The sequence below is a fragment of the Pan troglodytes genome, chromosome 2, assembly GCF_028858775.2.
Source record: "Pan troglodytes isolate AG18354 chromosome 2, NHGRI_mPanTro3-v2.0_pri, whole genome shotgun sequence".
Lineage (NCBI taxonomy): Eukaryota > Metazoa > Chordata > Mammalia > Primates > Hominidae > Pan > Pan troglodytes.
In genome coordinates this window covers 155,068,116-155,086,774 of record NC_086015.1, presented here as the reverse complement: position 1 = coordinate 155,086,774, position 18,659 = coordinate 155,068,116, and the positions used below count along the sequence as shown (strand labels likewise).

At 35.3% G+C, this 18,659-nt stretch overlaps 1 protein-coding gene across 1 annotated transcript; it reads right to left on the bottom strand.

The window, feature by feature from the left end:
- Positions 1-1,337: 1,337 nt before the first annotated feature.
- SUCNR1 (succinate receptor 1) lies at positions 1,338-14,745 on the bottom strand. The gene is made up of 3 exons (XM_001139879.5): positions 12,209-14,745; positions 6,020-6,075; positions 1,338-5,368 (listed from the first exon to the last, which is right to left on the bottom strand). Exons 2-3 carry the CDS (start codon positions 6,032-6,034, stop codon positions 4,415-4,417), a joined length of 969 nt encoding a protein of 322 aa, XP_001139879.3. The 5' UTR covers positions 6,035-6,075; positions 12,209-14,745; the 3' UTR covers positions 1,338-4,414.
- Positions 14,746-18,659: the final 3,914 nt, after the last annotated feature.

The following is an 18,659-nucleotide window of genomic DNA, read 5'->3' as shown; positions in this document are numbered from 1 at the left end:
TGTGTGGATGTGCTTTTTGTTGATGTGGATGATATTCCTTTCTGTTTGTTAGTTTTCCTTCTAACAGTCAAGCCCCTCTACTGCAGGTCTGCTGGAGTTTGCTAGAGGTCCACTCCAGACCCTGTTTGCCTGGGTATCACCAGCGGAGGCTGCAGAACAGTGAAAATTGCTGCCTGCTCCTTCCTCTGGAAGCTTCATCCCAGAGGGACACCTGCCAGATGCCAGCTGGAGCTCTCCTGTATGAGGAATCTGTCAACCCCTGTTGGGAGGTTTCACGCCCTGTGGAGGCACGGGGTCAGGGGCCCACTTGAAGAGGTAGTCTGTCTCTTAGTAGAGCTCCAGTGTTGTGCTGGGAGATCTGCTGCTGTCTTCAGAGATGGGAGGCAGGAATGTTTAAGTCTGCTGAAGCTGTGCCCACAGCTTCCCCTTCCCCCAGGTGTCTATCCCAAGGAGATGGGAGTTTTATCTACAAGCCCCTGACTGGGGCTGCTGCCTTTCATTCAGAGATACCATACCCAGAGAGAAGGAATCTAGAGAGGCAGTCTGGCTACAGTGGCTTTGTGGCGCTGCGGTGGGCTCCACCCAGTCCAAACTTCCTGGCAGCTTTGTTTACACTGTGAGGGGAAAACTGCCTACTCAAGCCTCATTAATGGTGGATGCCCCTTCCCCATTAAGCTTGAGCATCCCAGGTTGACATCTGACTGCTGTGCTGGCAGGGAGAATTTCAAGCCAGTGGATCCTGGCTTGCTGGGCTCCGTGCTGGTGGGATCTGCCGAGCAAGACCACTTGGCTCCCTGGCTTCAGCCGCCTTTCCAGGGGCATGAACAGTTCTGTCTCAGTGGTGTCCCAGGCGTCACTGGGGTATGAAAAAAAACTCCTGCAGCTAGCTCAGTGTCTGCCCAAACAAACGCCCGGTTTTGTGCGTGAAACCCAGGGCCCTTGTGGTGTAGGCACCTGAGGGAATCTCCTGTTCTGTTGGTTTCAAAGACCTTGGGAAAAGCGTAGTATATGGGCCGGATAGCACCGTCCCTCATGGCAAGTTCCCTCACAGCTTTCCTTAGGGGAGGGAGTTCCTGACCCCTTGCACTTCTAGGGTGAGGTGACACCCTACCCTGCTTCTGCTCACCCTCCGTGGGCTGCACCCACTGTCTAACCAGTCCCAGTTATATGAACCGGGTACCTCAGTTGGAAATGCAGAAATCACTGGCCTTCTGCATTGGTCTCGCTAGGAGCTGCAGACCAGAGCTGTTCTTACTTGGCCATCTTGCCTGGGAGTCCCCTTGTCTACACTGTTGTAAGCACATAAAGAAGAAACCCTTCATGACTGCAGGCAGGTCTCAGAAAAAAATTATTTTTATTATCGTGTACATGTACATTTGTAAATGTATATACAAAATATCAATACTCTTTGATGGAATGTAACAGAATCCAGAATCTCTGCCACACATTATTCATCATCTAGAATAAAATTCTAATTTACTAGACATATAGAGAAACAGGAAAATTATGACCCATACTTAAGAGAAAAGGCACCAATGAAGACCAACTCCAAGATGACCCATATTTGGAACTAGGGAGACAGAGATTTCAAACAGTCATTAAAACTATGCTCAAACATCTAAAGGAAAATGTGAGGCAGTGCAATGGCAGCTGGCACATGGGTTTATGTATATACACTCTATTCTTCATATAAAATAATGTTACTTATTAAAGTAATGATGACAAAAAAAAGCTTGATTATTCACATGCAAAAGAAGCATTGACTTTGAGTTTGTTCTGTAAGACATTCACTTATAATAAACAGTAATTTTAAGAGTACTCAGCTATGAAGACAATAATAAACTATAATAAAAATAATGAAATTCAAATAAGTAGTATTAAAAGTATCTGAAGCCCCAGTGGTAGAAAGTTTTACTTTTAGATTTGGGGAAGAGAGGATATAAGGGCAAGCTTCAACAAAGAATGACAGATGAGATGAACCTTGAAAGTTGTTTAGAATTATTATACCATTCAGGTATGATAGAACAAAGATGGGCAACAGGTGAACAAAGTGAAGAAAGTTCTGAATGTAATAAACTAAAGTAGCAATCTTTAGCTATAGGGTATGGTTTGTGACAACAGTGATGGGAGATAATGTGAGAAGAGTAGGTGGGTCCAGACTGAAGAATCTAGACATCATTCTGAAGATACCAGGGAGCCAATTAAAAGACAAAATACAAAAGTTCAATATTATTTCCTTTAGAAACCACAAACCCAGAAAGGATTTTCATGATTTATTGTTTGTGATTGTTACAGTTACCCAGTACAAAAAGCAAATGAAATAGCTCTTATAATTTTAGTTTAGGGCCCTAAAGTCTGTTAAAGATTAAGTTACCACATGATAGATTTGAGGAAGAAAATAATTTTAAAATGTGCTATAAAATTTCTTAACCTCTTGTTTACAAGGTATATATATATATATGTGAGTTTATGGTTTGAAAAAATATTTCACTGCACTATTAGAAAGAGTCTATTCCTGTGACTTCTTGGAGTTGGGATGTAGGGGAAGCAAATTTAATTTTGTCTTTACAAGTAAAATTCATGCATAAAATACAAATTAAAGTTAAATTACGGATTGCCAAGTTTGCAGAAGTAAGTGAATCTTTCTTTCCTAAGGCCTTTTCTGTGGCCCTTTCTGATAAGGAAACTCAGAAGTTCTGTTTTCAGTTTGTTATTAGGCAGTTATAAAATTACAGTGAAATTTTTAAAATATTGATACTAAAGGCAAGGCATGGCAGAAAATATCTTAAAGCCTAGTGTGATGTAAGAAAATAAATCTTTTGTGACTAATGCATTTTTATAATATTTCAGTTGCTTAAAGTCTAGAGATATCAACTGGGAAAATTGGGGGATTTAAAAATATCAGAATACCTCCCAGAGTATTTCAGAAAAGGAAGGGACAGTGGAATTTTATGTCTCTGTATTCATAATGCTTATTTTGTCCTTCACATTACTCACTCCTTATAGCTAATGACATCAGGGAAAGGAACTTAGATATGTGGCCATAGGTACTTTATGTTGCATATCAAGGAATTATTATGTGATAGTTGTTTGACTTTAAAAAGCTAATGCAGCACCCATTTTTTCCCCTACATTTGTTTTGTGCAGGAAATGGGGCCTCATTAACCCTCCTGGGATAATACAGGTTAATATGCACATAAATATTTTTATGTTCTATAATTTCATGAAGTACATTTTGTTTGAAACATTTACTCCAGTGGTCTTATGGTAATGTTGCATGAAAACAAGGCTCACTCCAGATGTGATTTGCTCTCGCTACAAAAAAGTTATCCTTGTAAATTATTCCAGTGTTTACAAAAAATGGGGGATCATGGAGAAAAATTGTGACTTTCCCTCCAAAAGGGAAAACTATCCCAATGAATCTAGTATTATCAGTTTATTTCTCCTTATTTGCTGGTTTATGATATTAATATATTTTAAAGTTCACTATTAAATCAAGAGCAGAAGGCTAATGAACTTTAATATATTTTCATGCACTGATGGTCAAATTATGATAATAAAATACCAGATGGCAAAATCATCATTTAAAATGATGTATTCACTTTTTGTTCTGTTTTGCTTTGGGTTTCCTGATAGGCATTTTGTGTTCTACAAATTTTTTTTTTATTCAAATATCCTTGGTGTATCTCTCTAGTATTTTGATACTTAAATTCTCTGACAAGCTCAAACATATTCTCTACTTTTGTTGAATTATCTCTTTAGGTTCTTTTTATTTAAATTAAGATTCTTTCCACTATAAACCCATACAACAAAAAGGTTAGATAAATTACAAGACTACCCCGATTCATGATGAATATAAAAAATATATCAGATAGATATCTTTGAACTCATTATATTCCTTTCTTAATCATTGTTACTGTTGACTTTACATTTGCTTAACAGCACAACTTCTAAAAACTATTTAATAATATATCTTCTGCTATTCGGTTCTCACATAAAGTTCTAGGATCATGTGAATAAGAATAACATAGAGAATGTTGCCAAAACAATTTTTTTTTTTTTTACAATCTGACCAATGATCAAATGCAGACAACTTGTTGCTTTATATATCTTCCATTTTTGCACTGATTGAGAAAGCCTTATAATACCTAGTATTTTGGAGTTACATGCCCAAACATAAGGCAGCTCAACTCCTTTCAATTCTTAGAGGAAGAAACCAGTACATTCTTGTCGTCCGATTCTTTTCACATACTCTGGGTACAACTTGTCTTTAGATCAAGGTTAAATATGTGACACTCTCTGATTGATGTCTACGAGTTAAAGCAAACTGTAACTGGCTTACAGATTCATCTGTAGAACAATCTGTTTCACAAGCCCCTCACTTTTCTCTGAATGAAAGTAGGAGTTGATGAGCTCATCTGCTAAAGGATGTAAGGGATTTGAAGTTGTGTCTCAGTTGATTCATCAGCATGTCCCTGAAGTGATCTCCCAAAAGAAAATAGAAGACAGGGTTGATGACACTGTTCAGAAAGGCCAAAGGGCGTGTCACAATGTAAAAGGAGTTGATGACGACCTGAGTGCATTGATACTGCTTCCAACTCCCCAGGCGTGAAGCGATCCTCACATTCCGCATGACATGATAGGGTGTGAAAAGCACAGAGAAGATTACCACTGCCATGATGACCAAGTTGAGAGGCTTTTCAAGGGGCAGAGCAGTAGCAACCTGCCTATTCCTCTGCTTTAGGAAGAGAGCAATCTTGTAATAAAAGAAACACATCACAAAAAGAGGAATAAGGAACCCCAACAGTGTTAGACACATGCTGTAAATGAGGTTGTAGTTGGGGTCTCCAGAACTTGCAAAATCATTACAGGTGGTGCCATTGTCAGTTATAACAGGATTTATAAGGGGAAGTATGGGTAGTAACTCTAAGGTTACTAAAACCCAAATGGCCAAGGAGATTAAAATAGTAAACTCTTTCTTTTGCAGAAGGTGTTCTCGGAAAGGATACTTAATTATCAAGTATCGATCTATGCTGATAAAAGTGAGAAAGAGAATGCTGGTATAGAGGTTGGCATGAAGCACATATCGGTTGCTTATGCAGAGCACGTCTCCATATATCCAGTTTCCTTTGGCATAACTCCTTATCAGCATGGGGAGGGTGCACAGAAAAGCTAAGTCAGAGATAGAGAGGTTAAAGAGATAAATATTACTGCTGTTCCAGTTCTTCAGAGAGAAGATGTAGCCGTAAACAACAATGGTATTTCCAAGGACTCCCACAACGAACTCAATCCCATAAAAAATGGAAAGGTAGTACTTTTCCAGGGCAGCCTCTGCTGCCAGCCAGTTTTTGCAAGTTGCATTCCATGCCTAAAGAAGAGAGAGAAAATATAAGGATTAAACACTAGACTGTGACTAATGACAAAACTGTGCAGAACATAATAATAATGAAAAACACTTGAATGGTGAACTATAGAAAGTAGGTTACATCAGTAAGGAAAGCATACATACATATATATATGTCATTAATGTATTATTTTAACAAATTTTTTGAATACCTTTCAACTATGTGCTGAATATAATTTCAGGCACGGGAGATAACAGCAGTGAATAAATCAAAGTTCCTAATCTCTAACAATTTATACTCTCTTGGGAAGAATAATCAGGAAGTAAACAATGAATGATACCAATAATGATAAGTGCTATGAATAAAAACATATGGGAAGGTAAAAATATTAGAAAGTTTTGGGATGGAGGGTGGCAGTGACTTATTTTTATATGTGGTGATAAGGGAGAGGCTTTTATACAAGATGACATTTAAACAAAAACCTCAATGAAGAAAGTGAAAGAGACATATCTATATTTGCAGGAAGTGTTCCAGGCATAAGAAAGAGCACATGTGAAGGCATTAAGGTGGAAACACAAATAGAGGGCTTGGCAAATAGCAAAGAAACAAAGGGAACGTATGATAAAATAATTGAAGAGAAGATTTTGAATTCACTTTTGTGTCTCTAAACATACCATGATCCCCAGCATGTCGTAGTTGTTCAACAAATTCTGCTGAGTTAAACCATAACCTAGAAGAGGAAATAAGAATGTTTAGAACTTCAGTCTCACTATTTTAAGCTTTTACTTGTTTCCATATTGCCAAAGAATTCTGCTTATTGTATTAAATTCATAAACTATGATACAACTTCAGTTTTAAAACTTAATTTTTAAAAATTCAAAATATGAAACTGAAAATCTTAGTAATATTAACATTGGTCATGATTTATTGAAAGATGCCATGCCTCAGACTCAGGAATTTATAAAAAAAAGAAATGTATTTCTCACAGTTCTATAGACTGAAAAGTCCAAGATCAAGGTGTCAGCAGATTTGGCGTCTGATGAAAAGTCACCTTGTGCTTCAAAGATGGTGGCTGCTGTGTCCTCACAACAATGTCAGAAGGGGCAAGGCAGCTCCGTTAAACTTCTTTCACAAGAGTACCAATCCCATTCATGAAGGTAGAGTCTTCATGGCTTCATCACTTTCCAAAAGGCCCCACCTCTTAATACTATTAGGTTCCAACATACATTTTGAGGAGACACCAATATTAAGACCATGGCATTTGCCTAGGTCATATGCTTAGTGAAAGACCTTTATTGTAATGCCTTCTGAATATGTACCATGGAAATAAGCAACCTGACTCACTCAAACCTCAAGAGTCTTGCTAACCTACTGTTTTTTCCTCTTGTCAAGAGGCCAGATTGTGATTGGATAGGGTATTTCAAGAACTTTAATTATCTGAAAAAAGTACTGCATTGCCATTGTTAAACATTAAATGTTACTTATTTCTAGTGAGGAAAACCAAGGTTGAAAACAAAATGTTCTAAAAACCTCTTTGTCAAGTAGGCTTCTGAGTATTAGTTGCAAACAAACAATTCTTTCAATATAGAGTTTTGGTAAATAGAACAAAATAAGAATAAATGCACCTAAACTGCTTTTTATGAGAAGCATGCAAAATTCAGTAGAATTTGCTATGATAAGGCATCTGGAAAACTCATGTATTTTTGTCAAATTCAAGTGGTTTACTTTAGTTAAAGATCATTGTTATTTTGAGAGTGTTTTATTTATGAAAATAAGTCACAGAATTGTAGATATAAGTTTAATATTTTGAAAAGTTATTTCTAATCACTTACTTTAAAACATTATACATTTTTCGGAGTCTTTCGAATCTCTCTATGGCAACCTGCCACTAAGTCCAATTCCAGACAAAGCTGAGTGGAAACTTTCTCAAGCAGTAGACACATGAATGCTGCTGAAGAATAAAGCAGATTGGTTTCACTCTGTCTTTGAGGTCACCTAATTCTACCGCTCTCTCATATTGCCAGCATATTCCTATATTTCTCAATTTCATATTTTTTAATCTCTTAAAACTTTTTTCATTTACTCTACCTTATCATTATTAGCAAATGGTTTTACCTCCTAGTTCATTGAGATAGAGAGCATTTGTTGAGCTTACTCTAGATCCAACTCATTCCCAAATTCTCAGTATTCCCATGGTACCATTATTTCTTCTTTTCTGACTCTTCAGCATTCTTCTCCTCATCGTCAGTCTTCATGTCCTCTTTTCCATTAGAATTTAAACACTCTCATCATTTCAATCTTACAATAAGGAGCAACATAAACAACTCTCCCTAGTTTCACGTGTTCCTCTCCTCTTCATAGTTTGATTTCTGGAAAAAGCCATCTCATTAAGTGTTTTGACATCTCGACACCCTGTTCCCTTTCAACTTACTCCAATTTGGCTTCGGACCTACCAGTCCTCCAAGTAGCCTCCACATTGCTCATTCCAATAATCATTTTTCACTAATCTTATTTTATTTATCAGTTGTTTTTCATACTCTGTCTTCTGGAAACACTCTTCTTTTGCCTTCTGAGACATGACAATATCCTAGTTTCCCTTCTTTCTCCCTGGTTGTTCTTTGCAGGCACTTTTGGGGCTCAAGTCTTCTTGGCTCAAGCAATAAATGTTGAGTTCCTCAAGGCTAATTTCTGGGCTCCTTCTTTCCATAGATTCTTCCTAAATGATCTCATTCACTTTTGAGGTTTAATGACCAACTATACATCAACAACTCCCAGATTTCCAGCCCAGCTTGTATCTGCCTTACAAATTATAATTGTTTATTGCCATTGATTGATTTCTCTCAGGTGTCTCTGCCTCTAGAAATCCTACACCAAATTCTCCAAATTCCTTACCAAGCCTGCAGCATATCCACCTATTTCAGTAAATGGTTCTGCCATGTATCCAGGTGCTCACCACGAAAATCTAAGCAATATCCTCAAAGTCATCTAAAACTCAACACCAGTGATGAATAAACTACCAAGTCTGTTTACTGTAATGTCTGGGTATTTCTCAAATCTATCATTACTGCTCCATAGCTTTCATTATCATTCTCGTCCAGGCTACTCTTATCTCTATTTTGCTCTATGTCATATTCTCCTATTGTCTCCTCACATCCTCTCTGGCCCTCATCAATTCATCTTTACCATTATAGCTAAACAGTCTTGAAAAACTACAACTCAAAATCAGATCATATAGCTTTCCTTGATCAAAACCCTTAATTAACTTTCCACTATCCAAGGAATATAGTCTAAAATCCTTAATGGGGACATCAAGGTCTGCATGATCTGGCCCCTGCACCCACTTCAATTTTGCTTGGCATTACTCTCCTCCTAATTCATCTTTCTTTCTTCCTGCTCTTTGAATGCACAGAGAGCCTTCTTAACATGCAGTCCCTCTATCTGAATCTCTTTTCACTGCTGTTTTTGTCCTGTGATTCCTGGCCCATCACATATTTGTCATATACCTATACTTCTTTCAGGCCTCTGTTCAAGTGTAGGTTTCCCAAGGTAGGCTGTCTGACCCTCAGTCTAAAATAGGTCCTCCCATTTATGCTTTCATTGTATACTAAACTTCTTAGAATTTTGTATAACTTTGTCTTACTCATTTTTTATTGTCCACATCTGGCACAGTGACCAGCAGATAGTAGGTGATCTATAAATCTTTGTTGAGTGAAGAGATGAATATGAACACCTGACTATTTACAAAGCATTTTTATAAATAATATTTTCTCCAAGGCCAGATAAGCAGCAAGACCATCAGATTAAGCTCATTGCTTATTTCACTGTGAAAGTCAACACTATATATAATATAATATGATAAGTATTAAAAATTGGTAATTGTAGTAGTAGTAACTGTAGTTTAGAAACACATTTGTATAAGGCAAAATTAAATATCTACCAGGATAAATTTTAAAACTGAAGTATTTAATTAAGAAATGACACCTGAAATTAATAAGCATAAGAAGTCTAGAAAGACGTGCATCAAAATGTTAATAGCTTTATCTCTAATGATGAGATTTCAGGTAGTTTTTATTATTTCCTTTCTCCTTTTATCTAAATTTCCTATCATTTTTTCTCTCAAAATTGGCATCTATTTGATAATATTAAAAACTTTAAATTTCTAGAAATATAGCAAAAATGTCAATAGGCTTTAACATATTAACAAACTTTATTTTTTTAGCTCAATGGTCAGTTTTTACTATTATTATGTATTCTCAGTAGCTTTTAAGTCCACACTTTCTGGAAGCACTCTCTTCCTATCTTCTATGACACAACAATCTCCTTGTTTTCCTCCTTTCTCCATTTTCATGCTCTTTTGTGGCTTAATCCTTCTTTGCCCAAGTTTTAAATGTTGGACCTTCTCAGGCCTTATTTCTGAGCTCTTGTTATTTTGTGGGTACTCAAAAAGCTGGTGCACAAATTCAAATGAAAATTAAGGTATAGAAAGTTTCCTTGACACAAGAAATTTGTTTCACTTTTGCATTTCCTTTTTTTCTGGTCATAACGTTTATCTTTCTGCCTAGTCACCACTGGTAATGTTAATAGCTTATGTATTGTGCACAGCAGAAAGATTTGACTGCAATGGAAGGAAAATATAGCCACAAAGACTTGTGCAACTAGAGCCTGATTTCCTGCAACTATCACTCAGGCAGGTGACAGGTCACATGAAAGTCAAGGAGCATTCTGCTTTATAGTAGCCCAGAAGGTCGGGGATTGAAGGAGTAGTAGGGAAGGAGTAGAGCTGAAATAAGAGAAATGAATGACTAAATTATCATATTTGTCTTGCTTCTCATACAGTTGTTTCTTCATTTTTTTGAAACAACTTTTTAAAAATGTATGTGTAAAATTATTGTTAAGGTGTAACACTCATAAAATCAAATAGGCAAAAATAAGAAATAAAAATGGTCTGTAAACAGACCACTCCTAATATTTGGGTACCCTTTTACATTTTAATATTTACCTGAATTTTTATTCATAAAAATGAGATTTTTTAATGATGTTTTATAATTTTTTGATACATTTGTTTCATTTTTTCTAAGTTCATAATTCTAATAGATTATGATTTTATAAATATGAGCTGTGCAATATTTGCAGACCAATTTAACTTCACTAGGATACAAAATTTTGAAGATACTATATTTCAAATTGGATATATTTATAGTTGGGTGTGTTTTTAGTGTGGCATCGCAATTCTATAAACATATGAAGTAAGTTGCTCCTTTAAGCAAAACTCTCAATTAAAGAGAAAATTCCCTCATGAAAAATTCATATTCTCTCTTCTGCTATCTAGTGGCTATATTCTTAATTTTTAGGAAATGGAAATAGTGATAAATAAATTGTAACTGATTTGGATGAATTATTTTGAACAGGTTTTTTTTAAGAGCAGAAATTAAAGTGAAATCTTTAGTTTCCAGTCCAAAAATATATCTAAAACTGTTAGAATTATTGAACTAGAAGCAATATCTAATTTATTCACATAAGCAGACCAATAATACTTAACTTGAAAATGTTTTTTACTTTAAATATATTCAGCCTTTTGAAAATCTGCATTTTTGAAATTTAAAATATATATGTGATAGTTTCTTAGCTTTTTAATTGTTTGTTTTTATAGTCATCACAATTAAACAAATAACATTTGTAAAATGTTTACTTTTAAGTGCTACCTTAAGGCAAATTTACATGGTAACATGAGAATTTTTTTAACAAATTACTTTTTTTATTACTAAACAATGTGAGCAAAAATATATATTCACACTGAAAAGATATAATAATTTAACATTTGTAACTTTATTTTTATGTATTCCATACATTACACCAGAAATTAAGATATTAAAAAGTAATAGTATGGCACAAATTGTGTATTAACTTCTTTAAGAATACCACACACATTTTGAAAAGTTATGGAAGGTAGAATAGAAATGGTTTCTGCAATTTTTCATTTTTCCTAAGTAAATTAATTACTGGGTAATATCATTTTTACACACATAAATGTTAAATTTAATTTTTAGGATGCCTGAAAATTCCCCCAAATACATTATTTTCTAAACATAAAAATATTATGCCCCAGCACAGTGGCTCATGCCTGGAATCCCAACACTTGGAGAGGCCAAGATGGGTGGATCACCTGAGGTCAGGAGTTTGAGACCAACCTGACCAACATGGTGAAACTCCATCTCTACTAAAAAATCCAAAAAAAATAGCCGGGCGTGGTGGTGGGCGCTTGTAATCCTAGCTACTCTGCAGGCTGAGGCAGGAGAATTGCTTGAACCCCAGAGGCAGAGGTTGCAGTGAGCCAACACATGCTGTAAATGTGTCACTCTAGCACTCAGGCACTCTAGCCTGGGTGACAAGAGTGAAACTCTGTCTTAAAAAAAAAAAAAAAAAAATATATATATATATATATATATATGTATATATGTGTGTGTGTGTGTGTGTGTGTGTGTGTGTGTATGTATAAAATACATGATTGTTTCAAATCATTTAGGAACTTTAATTTTTCCCCATAAGTAGTTATATTTATTTAGGTAAATCCAATTACTATTTTGTTGAAATATAAGTTGTTGAGATGTTAGCAAATATAATAAATCCTTTTACATAAAATAAAATTAGTATTTGACAACTAAAAGAAGACAGTTAATTTGTTGAAAAATAAACGTAGAGATAAAAATGACTTTTTTTTCAATTCTTTTGCTGTTTTACATCTATTTATAAAGAATTAATTTAAACACTTAATACTGAAAATCTTAATTGCTCACAGGTCACCTTTAGAAGGAAATCTGGCCTTACTTTATACACTGAGAGGCACAATTTGCCATGTAGCTTACCATTCTGTTGGAAGACCTGATCCCTTGACAGGAACTCTGCCAGCAGCTGGATATAGCTTCTGACCCAGTGTTGTGCCACTGGACATGGTTATTACAGTGTCCTGTTTGCATATCCTATTTGCATATCCTGCAGCCAAGATTAATAATTCAAAAGCCCAGGAATAATTTATTCAGTCAAACCTCCCAGTCAGAGATGTTCATGCAGAGGAATTTTTGTGAGACTTTTATTTTCACATTCACATTTATTTTATTTTCACATGCAGTTTTGCAATTGAATGACAAAAAACAAGTAACTCATTTCACAGGAAATACATTTACCAAATAGATTCTTAGAAAGACACTGTTGAACTTATTTTATCCACTACCAAAGCAACAGAGAAGCATTCCTTATTTTCATTTTATTTGCATATTTACACAATAAGAAGTGGTAAATACTGCTTATATTGGGAATACAGTTGCCTCTGCTTTTCTTCTTTTTTAAAATTAATTTTCTTAGTGAATTCTGTATTGAGAATATAATAACGAAACCTCTGTTTTCAATAACTTTGAGGGAACTATAAAACTGGAATTTTAAAGGGAAACCTGGATATATGCTATGTTGGTGTACTAGCAAAAAGATACTAGAGCTTCAAGTTATTTTCCATTTTATTTTCTGTGCTTAAAATCAAGAAACACATAAAAGATACATCAGATATCTAGGGATTAGGGAGAGAGATGCTAAGTAAAATAACCTTAATAGATGGCAATTTATATATCCCAATCAATGCTCTGAAAAACATCTGGAAGTACATTACCACCATTTCAGACAGGAAGCACACCTGGCTTTTTCCAAGCATTATATTAGGTTTAGATTCAAGTAAACACTCAGTCTTCTTGATGTGAAGCATAGGGATTATACTAAGAAAGCCCATAATTGTGCAGGCAGCAGTAATTCAATTTAAATGCTATGTAAGTTGAATATTGAGTTAGCAATGACAGGCAGAAGCCCAAAAAGAAGCTCTGTTACAGGCATCCTCCTAACTAAGCATTTCTCCTCACCAATATCTGACAGCTTAAAAACTCAGAAACTCAAAATATATGTATGTATATATACACATACATATATACATACATATGTGTCTATATTACACACTTTATATACATGTGTAAAATATATTTATACATGTATGAATATTTATGTATACAAACGTGCATTTACATGAAATAAAAATATCTATAATTTGTTGAGTTCTTGTGATGTGGCAGGCAGGTATTACACTAAGTACCTTTATGCATCAAATGCATATAGTAATCCTCTGAGGTTGTTATTATTTAAGATTTTTCTCATTTTGCAGATTAAAAAGCTAAGGCTCAGAGAGGTCAATTAACTTTCTCAAGATTGCAGAATCAATAACGGGAGGGACCAGAGCTTAAGCCTATGTACTTGGATTCTAAAAGCACCGACTCTGATTCTTGACTGCCTACAGAATTGAATGACAATACCCTTGTGCACAACAAAGTCTAAGAATTAATAACAGGTATTTTTCAGTAATGCAATTCTTTTCTACTTTTAGAAGGAAGAAAGGTTAAAACATTATTTTTGTCTATATTTTTAAAAGGGCAAAAAGCATTTGAATAACCAATGCCAGGCTTGTTAATTTTAGACATAAATTAACACGAACCCCTTCCAAGAAACAAAGACAAATGGATGTATTTCACAGGTTTCTGCCACCATTCTGATGGAAGAAAAGAGTAATTCCCCCTTTGTGGGGTGGTGGGAGTTCCCGAGAGCTTCCTCTTTCTTCGTCCCACTTCCTGACTACCATCTCACTCTGGCTGCTAAGACAAAAATTGGTCTATGCTTCTCCTTTTTCATAGTACACGTCATCTAGACTGTAGCCTGGTAGCCTTGTTTCCCTCCCAAGTCCTGCTTCCTGTTTCCTCAGAATGCTCTCAGTTGAGATACTAGAGTGTTTCTGGGAAAGACTTACTAAAAGGTCACGAGTATTTCTGCTACAAAGCTTTATGCAGGTCTGCAAAATGATAGCTGCACGGGAACAAGGCTGGATTCAGGATTATGACCCTGTGAGCAGGGCGGGTTTCATGGTATGCTACTGTGTAGTCTCACAGTGCTTCACACTCAAAAAGATCACACAGTTGAGTTAATGCTCTACTGTCACATTCTTAATTAAAATGTTTCATAACTTCTTAACAAGGGACCCCATATATTTCTTTTCCACTGGGCTCTACTAAATATGTAGCCAGTTCTGCCTGTGAGAGTAGAAACCTCCTCAGAAACTATTTCTATTCAGTATAGCACATCAAATTTTGAGGGGGCAAAGTTTTTTTGTTTTGTCTTTTTTTTTTTTTTTACATATAACATGTTGAGATGCACTGCTTGAGAATCAATGGAAGTTTGAAAGGCAGTGAAAGTTTGCAGTACTGGCCGGGCATGGTGACTCACACCTGTAATTTCAGTACTTTGGGAGACCAAGGCAGGCGGATCACTTGAGTCCAAGAATTGGAGACCAGCCTGGGCAAAATGGCAAAACTCTGTCTCTACAAAAAATGCAAAAATTAGCTGGGGCATGGTGGTGCGTGCCTTTAGTTTCAGCTACTCGGGAGGCTTGAGGATGGCCTGAACCTGGGGAGGCCGAGGCTGCAGTGAGCCATGATTGTGCCACTGCTCTCCAACCTGGGAGACAGAGTGAGACCCTGTCTCAAAAAAAAAAAAAAAAAAAAAAAGTTAAGTACAACAATGAACACTTTTTAAAATATATATTTTTTAAAAGCTTGCAGTACTGTTTGCTAAGAGGTAGTATAGCACAGTGTTTAAGACCATAGGTCCTGGAGGCAAACTGCTTTGTTTCAACTATTGACTTCACTACTCACTAGCTTTCAGTTTTTGTATTTGTAAAACAGGGATAATGAGAGTTACCAATCTTATGAATTGTTATGTATATAGCAGAAGTACATATGCTACATAGTATGAGGTACTAGTATATATGTACGCTGTATAATATGAGGTACATATTAGTTGCTAAATAATTGTTGGCTATTATAGAAATTTATAATGAATGAGAGAAGACTTTCTCTAAAATGATAATGGTAATTCAGTGCCATTGATGTTAGAATACTTGCTGCCCAGAAATATCCATTTAAAAGGTCCTTATAAAAGCCAACATGATAAAAAGATTAGTGAGTTCTAATCCTGGCTTTGCCTTTTACTAGTTTGTGTGATCTTTGAAAAAAAATCACATAACCTGATTTCCTTGTTTGGAAAAGGGGAATAATAATTCCTACCCATCAAACTCATAATGTTCATAGTATCAAATTATATAATGTTTGAAAATGCAATGGTCTTGAAATTGAAGAGCAGTTCATGTAAACCAGGCAAACTAATCAGGAAATTCAAGAGGAAAAAGAAAATGGTGGGAAATATAAATATTAATTAAATCCAATGCTAGTAATAACTTCTGCTGGGTCCGGTGGCTCACACCTATAATCCCAGCACTTTGGGAGGCCAAAGCAGGAGGGTCACTTGAGCTCAGGAATTCAAAACCAACCTGGGCAACATAGCAAGACCTCCTCTACTAAAAATCGAAAAAATTGGCTGGGAGTGGTGGAACACACCTGTAGTCCCAGCTACTCAGGTGGCTGAGGTGGGAGGATCACTTGAGCCCAGGATGTCAAGACTGTAATGAATTATGATGGCATCACTTTACTCCAGCCTGGGTGGCAGAGTAGGATCCTGTCTAAAAAAATTAATAATAACTTCTACTAACATTTTTTCAGCATTCACTCTATAATAACACAGTGTATGCAGTGATTCTTTTAATATTCACAATAATTTAATGCAGTGGATATTATTAATATCACTAATTTTCAGTTGAAGAAATCAAGGCCTAATAAAGATTAAATAAATGATCCACAAATACACAGCTAATACATGATTTGGCTGTATAATTTGAAGCCTTATCTGTTTGACTCCTGAATCCAAACTCTTCTCCATTATTCTCCTGAGTCACTCATGGTAAAGATGAAAATATTAGATTGAAACATAAAATTATTGATATTGGAACATTTTTACCTTATATATGGCAATTTTATATAGTTTAGTAAAATAAATTTAAAACTAAACTAAATTTAATTATTAGTTATAAAACTTATTGATTATCAAATTTAATAATTTAAATCTTCCAACTTCCAAAAAGAATAGAGCATTTTAGATAAAAATCAAACGTGTTAAAAATAAATAGTTAAAGTATTTATAGAAAGATTCTCCTAGCAACGTCTCTGGGAATGTTTACAAGCCACATTTAACAGCCCAAAAAGTCTGTGTGGAAAACAAAACTGGTTTAAGGGTCATGCTAATCTTCAAGGGTCACAAGCAGAGAAAGAAGAGGGCAATTAATCTAATTCGAGGACTTTCTTCTAAACCCGTAAGGAGAAATAATAATAATAACAACCCCCAGAAGTTGAAACAAATCAAGATTATTGGGGAGGATATTTTGGTGTTTCTGGATAGATATAAGCAAGATTACATGGTTACTTCCTTTTTCAATGAATGGTGTCATGTAGCAAAATAATAAAGGACAAACAGCAAAAGGAAAAACACAGCAGAAGGTATTTGTGCATGTCTCAAAATTCTTCCGGCTTCTAGAAATCAATAAATTATATTAACCAAATTTACTTTACCACGGAAAATGGTCTATTCAAAATAGGCACTCAAGCAATCTACTTCCTTTTCCTATGAAAATCCTTGTCATTTAAGAGCTACATTATTAATGGAAATTTTTGCATTACTGACTTTTTTCTGATTATACAGTTAAGAAAAATATGTGTCATATCTATTGGTACTGGGCATAACTCAAAGGAATTGTTCTGCTAAATTAAAACACATTATTTGTTAAAAGCATCTGACTACAGCTAAAATATTCTAAGTTCCTTGAAGTACTAACAATTAACCTAGAAACACAGCAAATTCACCTTTTATCTTTCAGTTTATATGCAAATTCCACAGCTAATTCATTTTTGATAATATGTGCTGAACCTTAATCACAGGTGTTTCTCTATACAAATAATGTTGTTTTGTTTCCTTGAATAGAAATAGCGGTATATGAAATTCAGGCATTTGTGTACAATTAGAGACAGATTTCATTTCCTCTTTCTCTCTCTTTATCTTTTTATTTTTATTTACTTATTTATTTATTTTTGAGACAGGGTCTTGTTTTGTCACCCAGGCTGGAGTGCAGTAGCGTGACCATAACTCACTGCAGCCCTGATCTCCTGGGCTCAAGCGATCCTCCTGCCCTCAGCCTCCTGAGTAACTGGCACTACATGTGCACACCACCACGCCTGGTTAATTTATTTTTTTAGGTTTTTTATAGAGAAAGGGTTAGCGAGGCTCATCTCGAACTCCTGAGCTCAGGCAATCCTTCCACCTCAGCCTCCCAAAGTACTGGATAGCACTTTGCTATCCAGGCATGAGGCATCACACCAGGCCAGATTTCATTCTTAACTGTTGCTGATCAAGGCATCTTTTTTATTTAAAGAAAAGAGTTTGCCTAAAATATTAAAGTAATTTATTAATTTGCTAATTGATTACTTGACTACTCAGGCTCTTCCAGTCACATTTACTGTATTTTGTACAAATTTGCTTGATTCCTGGAATATTTTACATTATTTATAGAAACAAAAAAGCAGCTAGTTTATTGTCTTGATGTACTTTTTCAATTGGCTACTAATTAACCACTCTTCATTTTACTTGCTTGAATATATTATTTGCCCTTGAAATAAGAACAAGAAGTCAGTCTGATTGAATCTCATTGAGCATCCTAGTAATTGAATTGAGAGGTTTTCAAAATTCCCTGGAGTACAAGAGTATGTGTTCATTAAGTGAGCTAAGTGGTTTGTGACTGTGTTATGAATTAAAGAAAATTACCTGCCCCTGTTAGTAACACACTCAGTGGCATGATTCCTTTGTATTAGTATCTTTATCGCTATAATATAATCATTAATATACTTACTACATTTAAACTTATATTTTATGCTGATTTGTTAACTGTAAAGCTGATAAAATTTGGCTTTACCATTAGGTCAGTATTGTAATAAAGCAAATAAAGAATTTTCAGAATGTAGCAGTCTGACAATTATAAGCAATGTAAAGCGTTAAGGAAATACCTCATTCTCTGCTTTAAAAAATATCTCCCCATCCTATATTTATTATTTATGTGTCCATATGTTGTATTTTTTCACTTTCATCTAACTTTAAATCCTAACATAATTTGTACTACTTGAAAGAATTATTGCCAGTCAAAATGCCATGTGTGGACTGTCAGATCTAGAAAAATGCTTCTAAGTCATTCACTCTAGATCCCTCATCATCAGAACAAGGACATCAGCCTCAGAGTGGTTAGAGGGGATACGGCTGGGAAGGCTGACTCTGGGAAAAATGAAGAATATCTTGTGC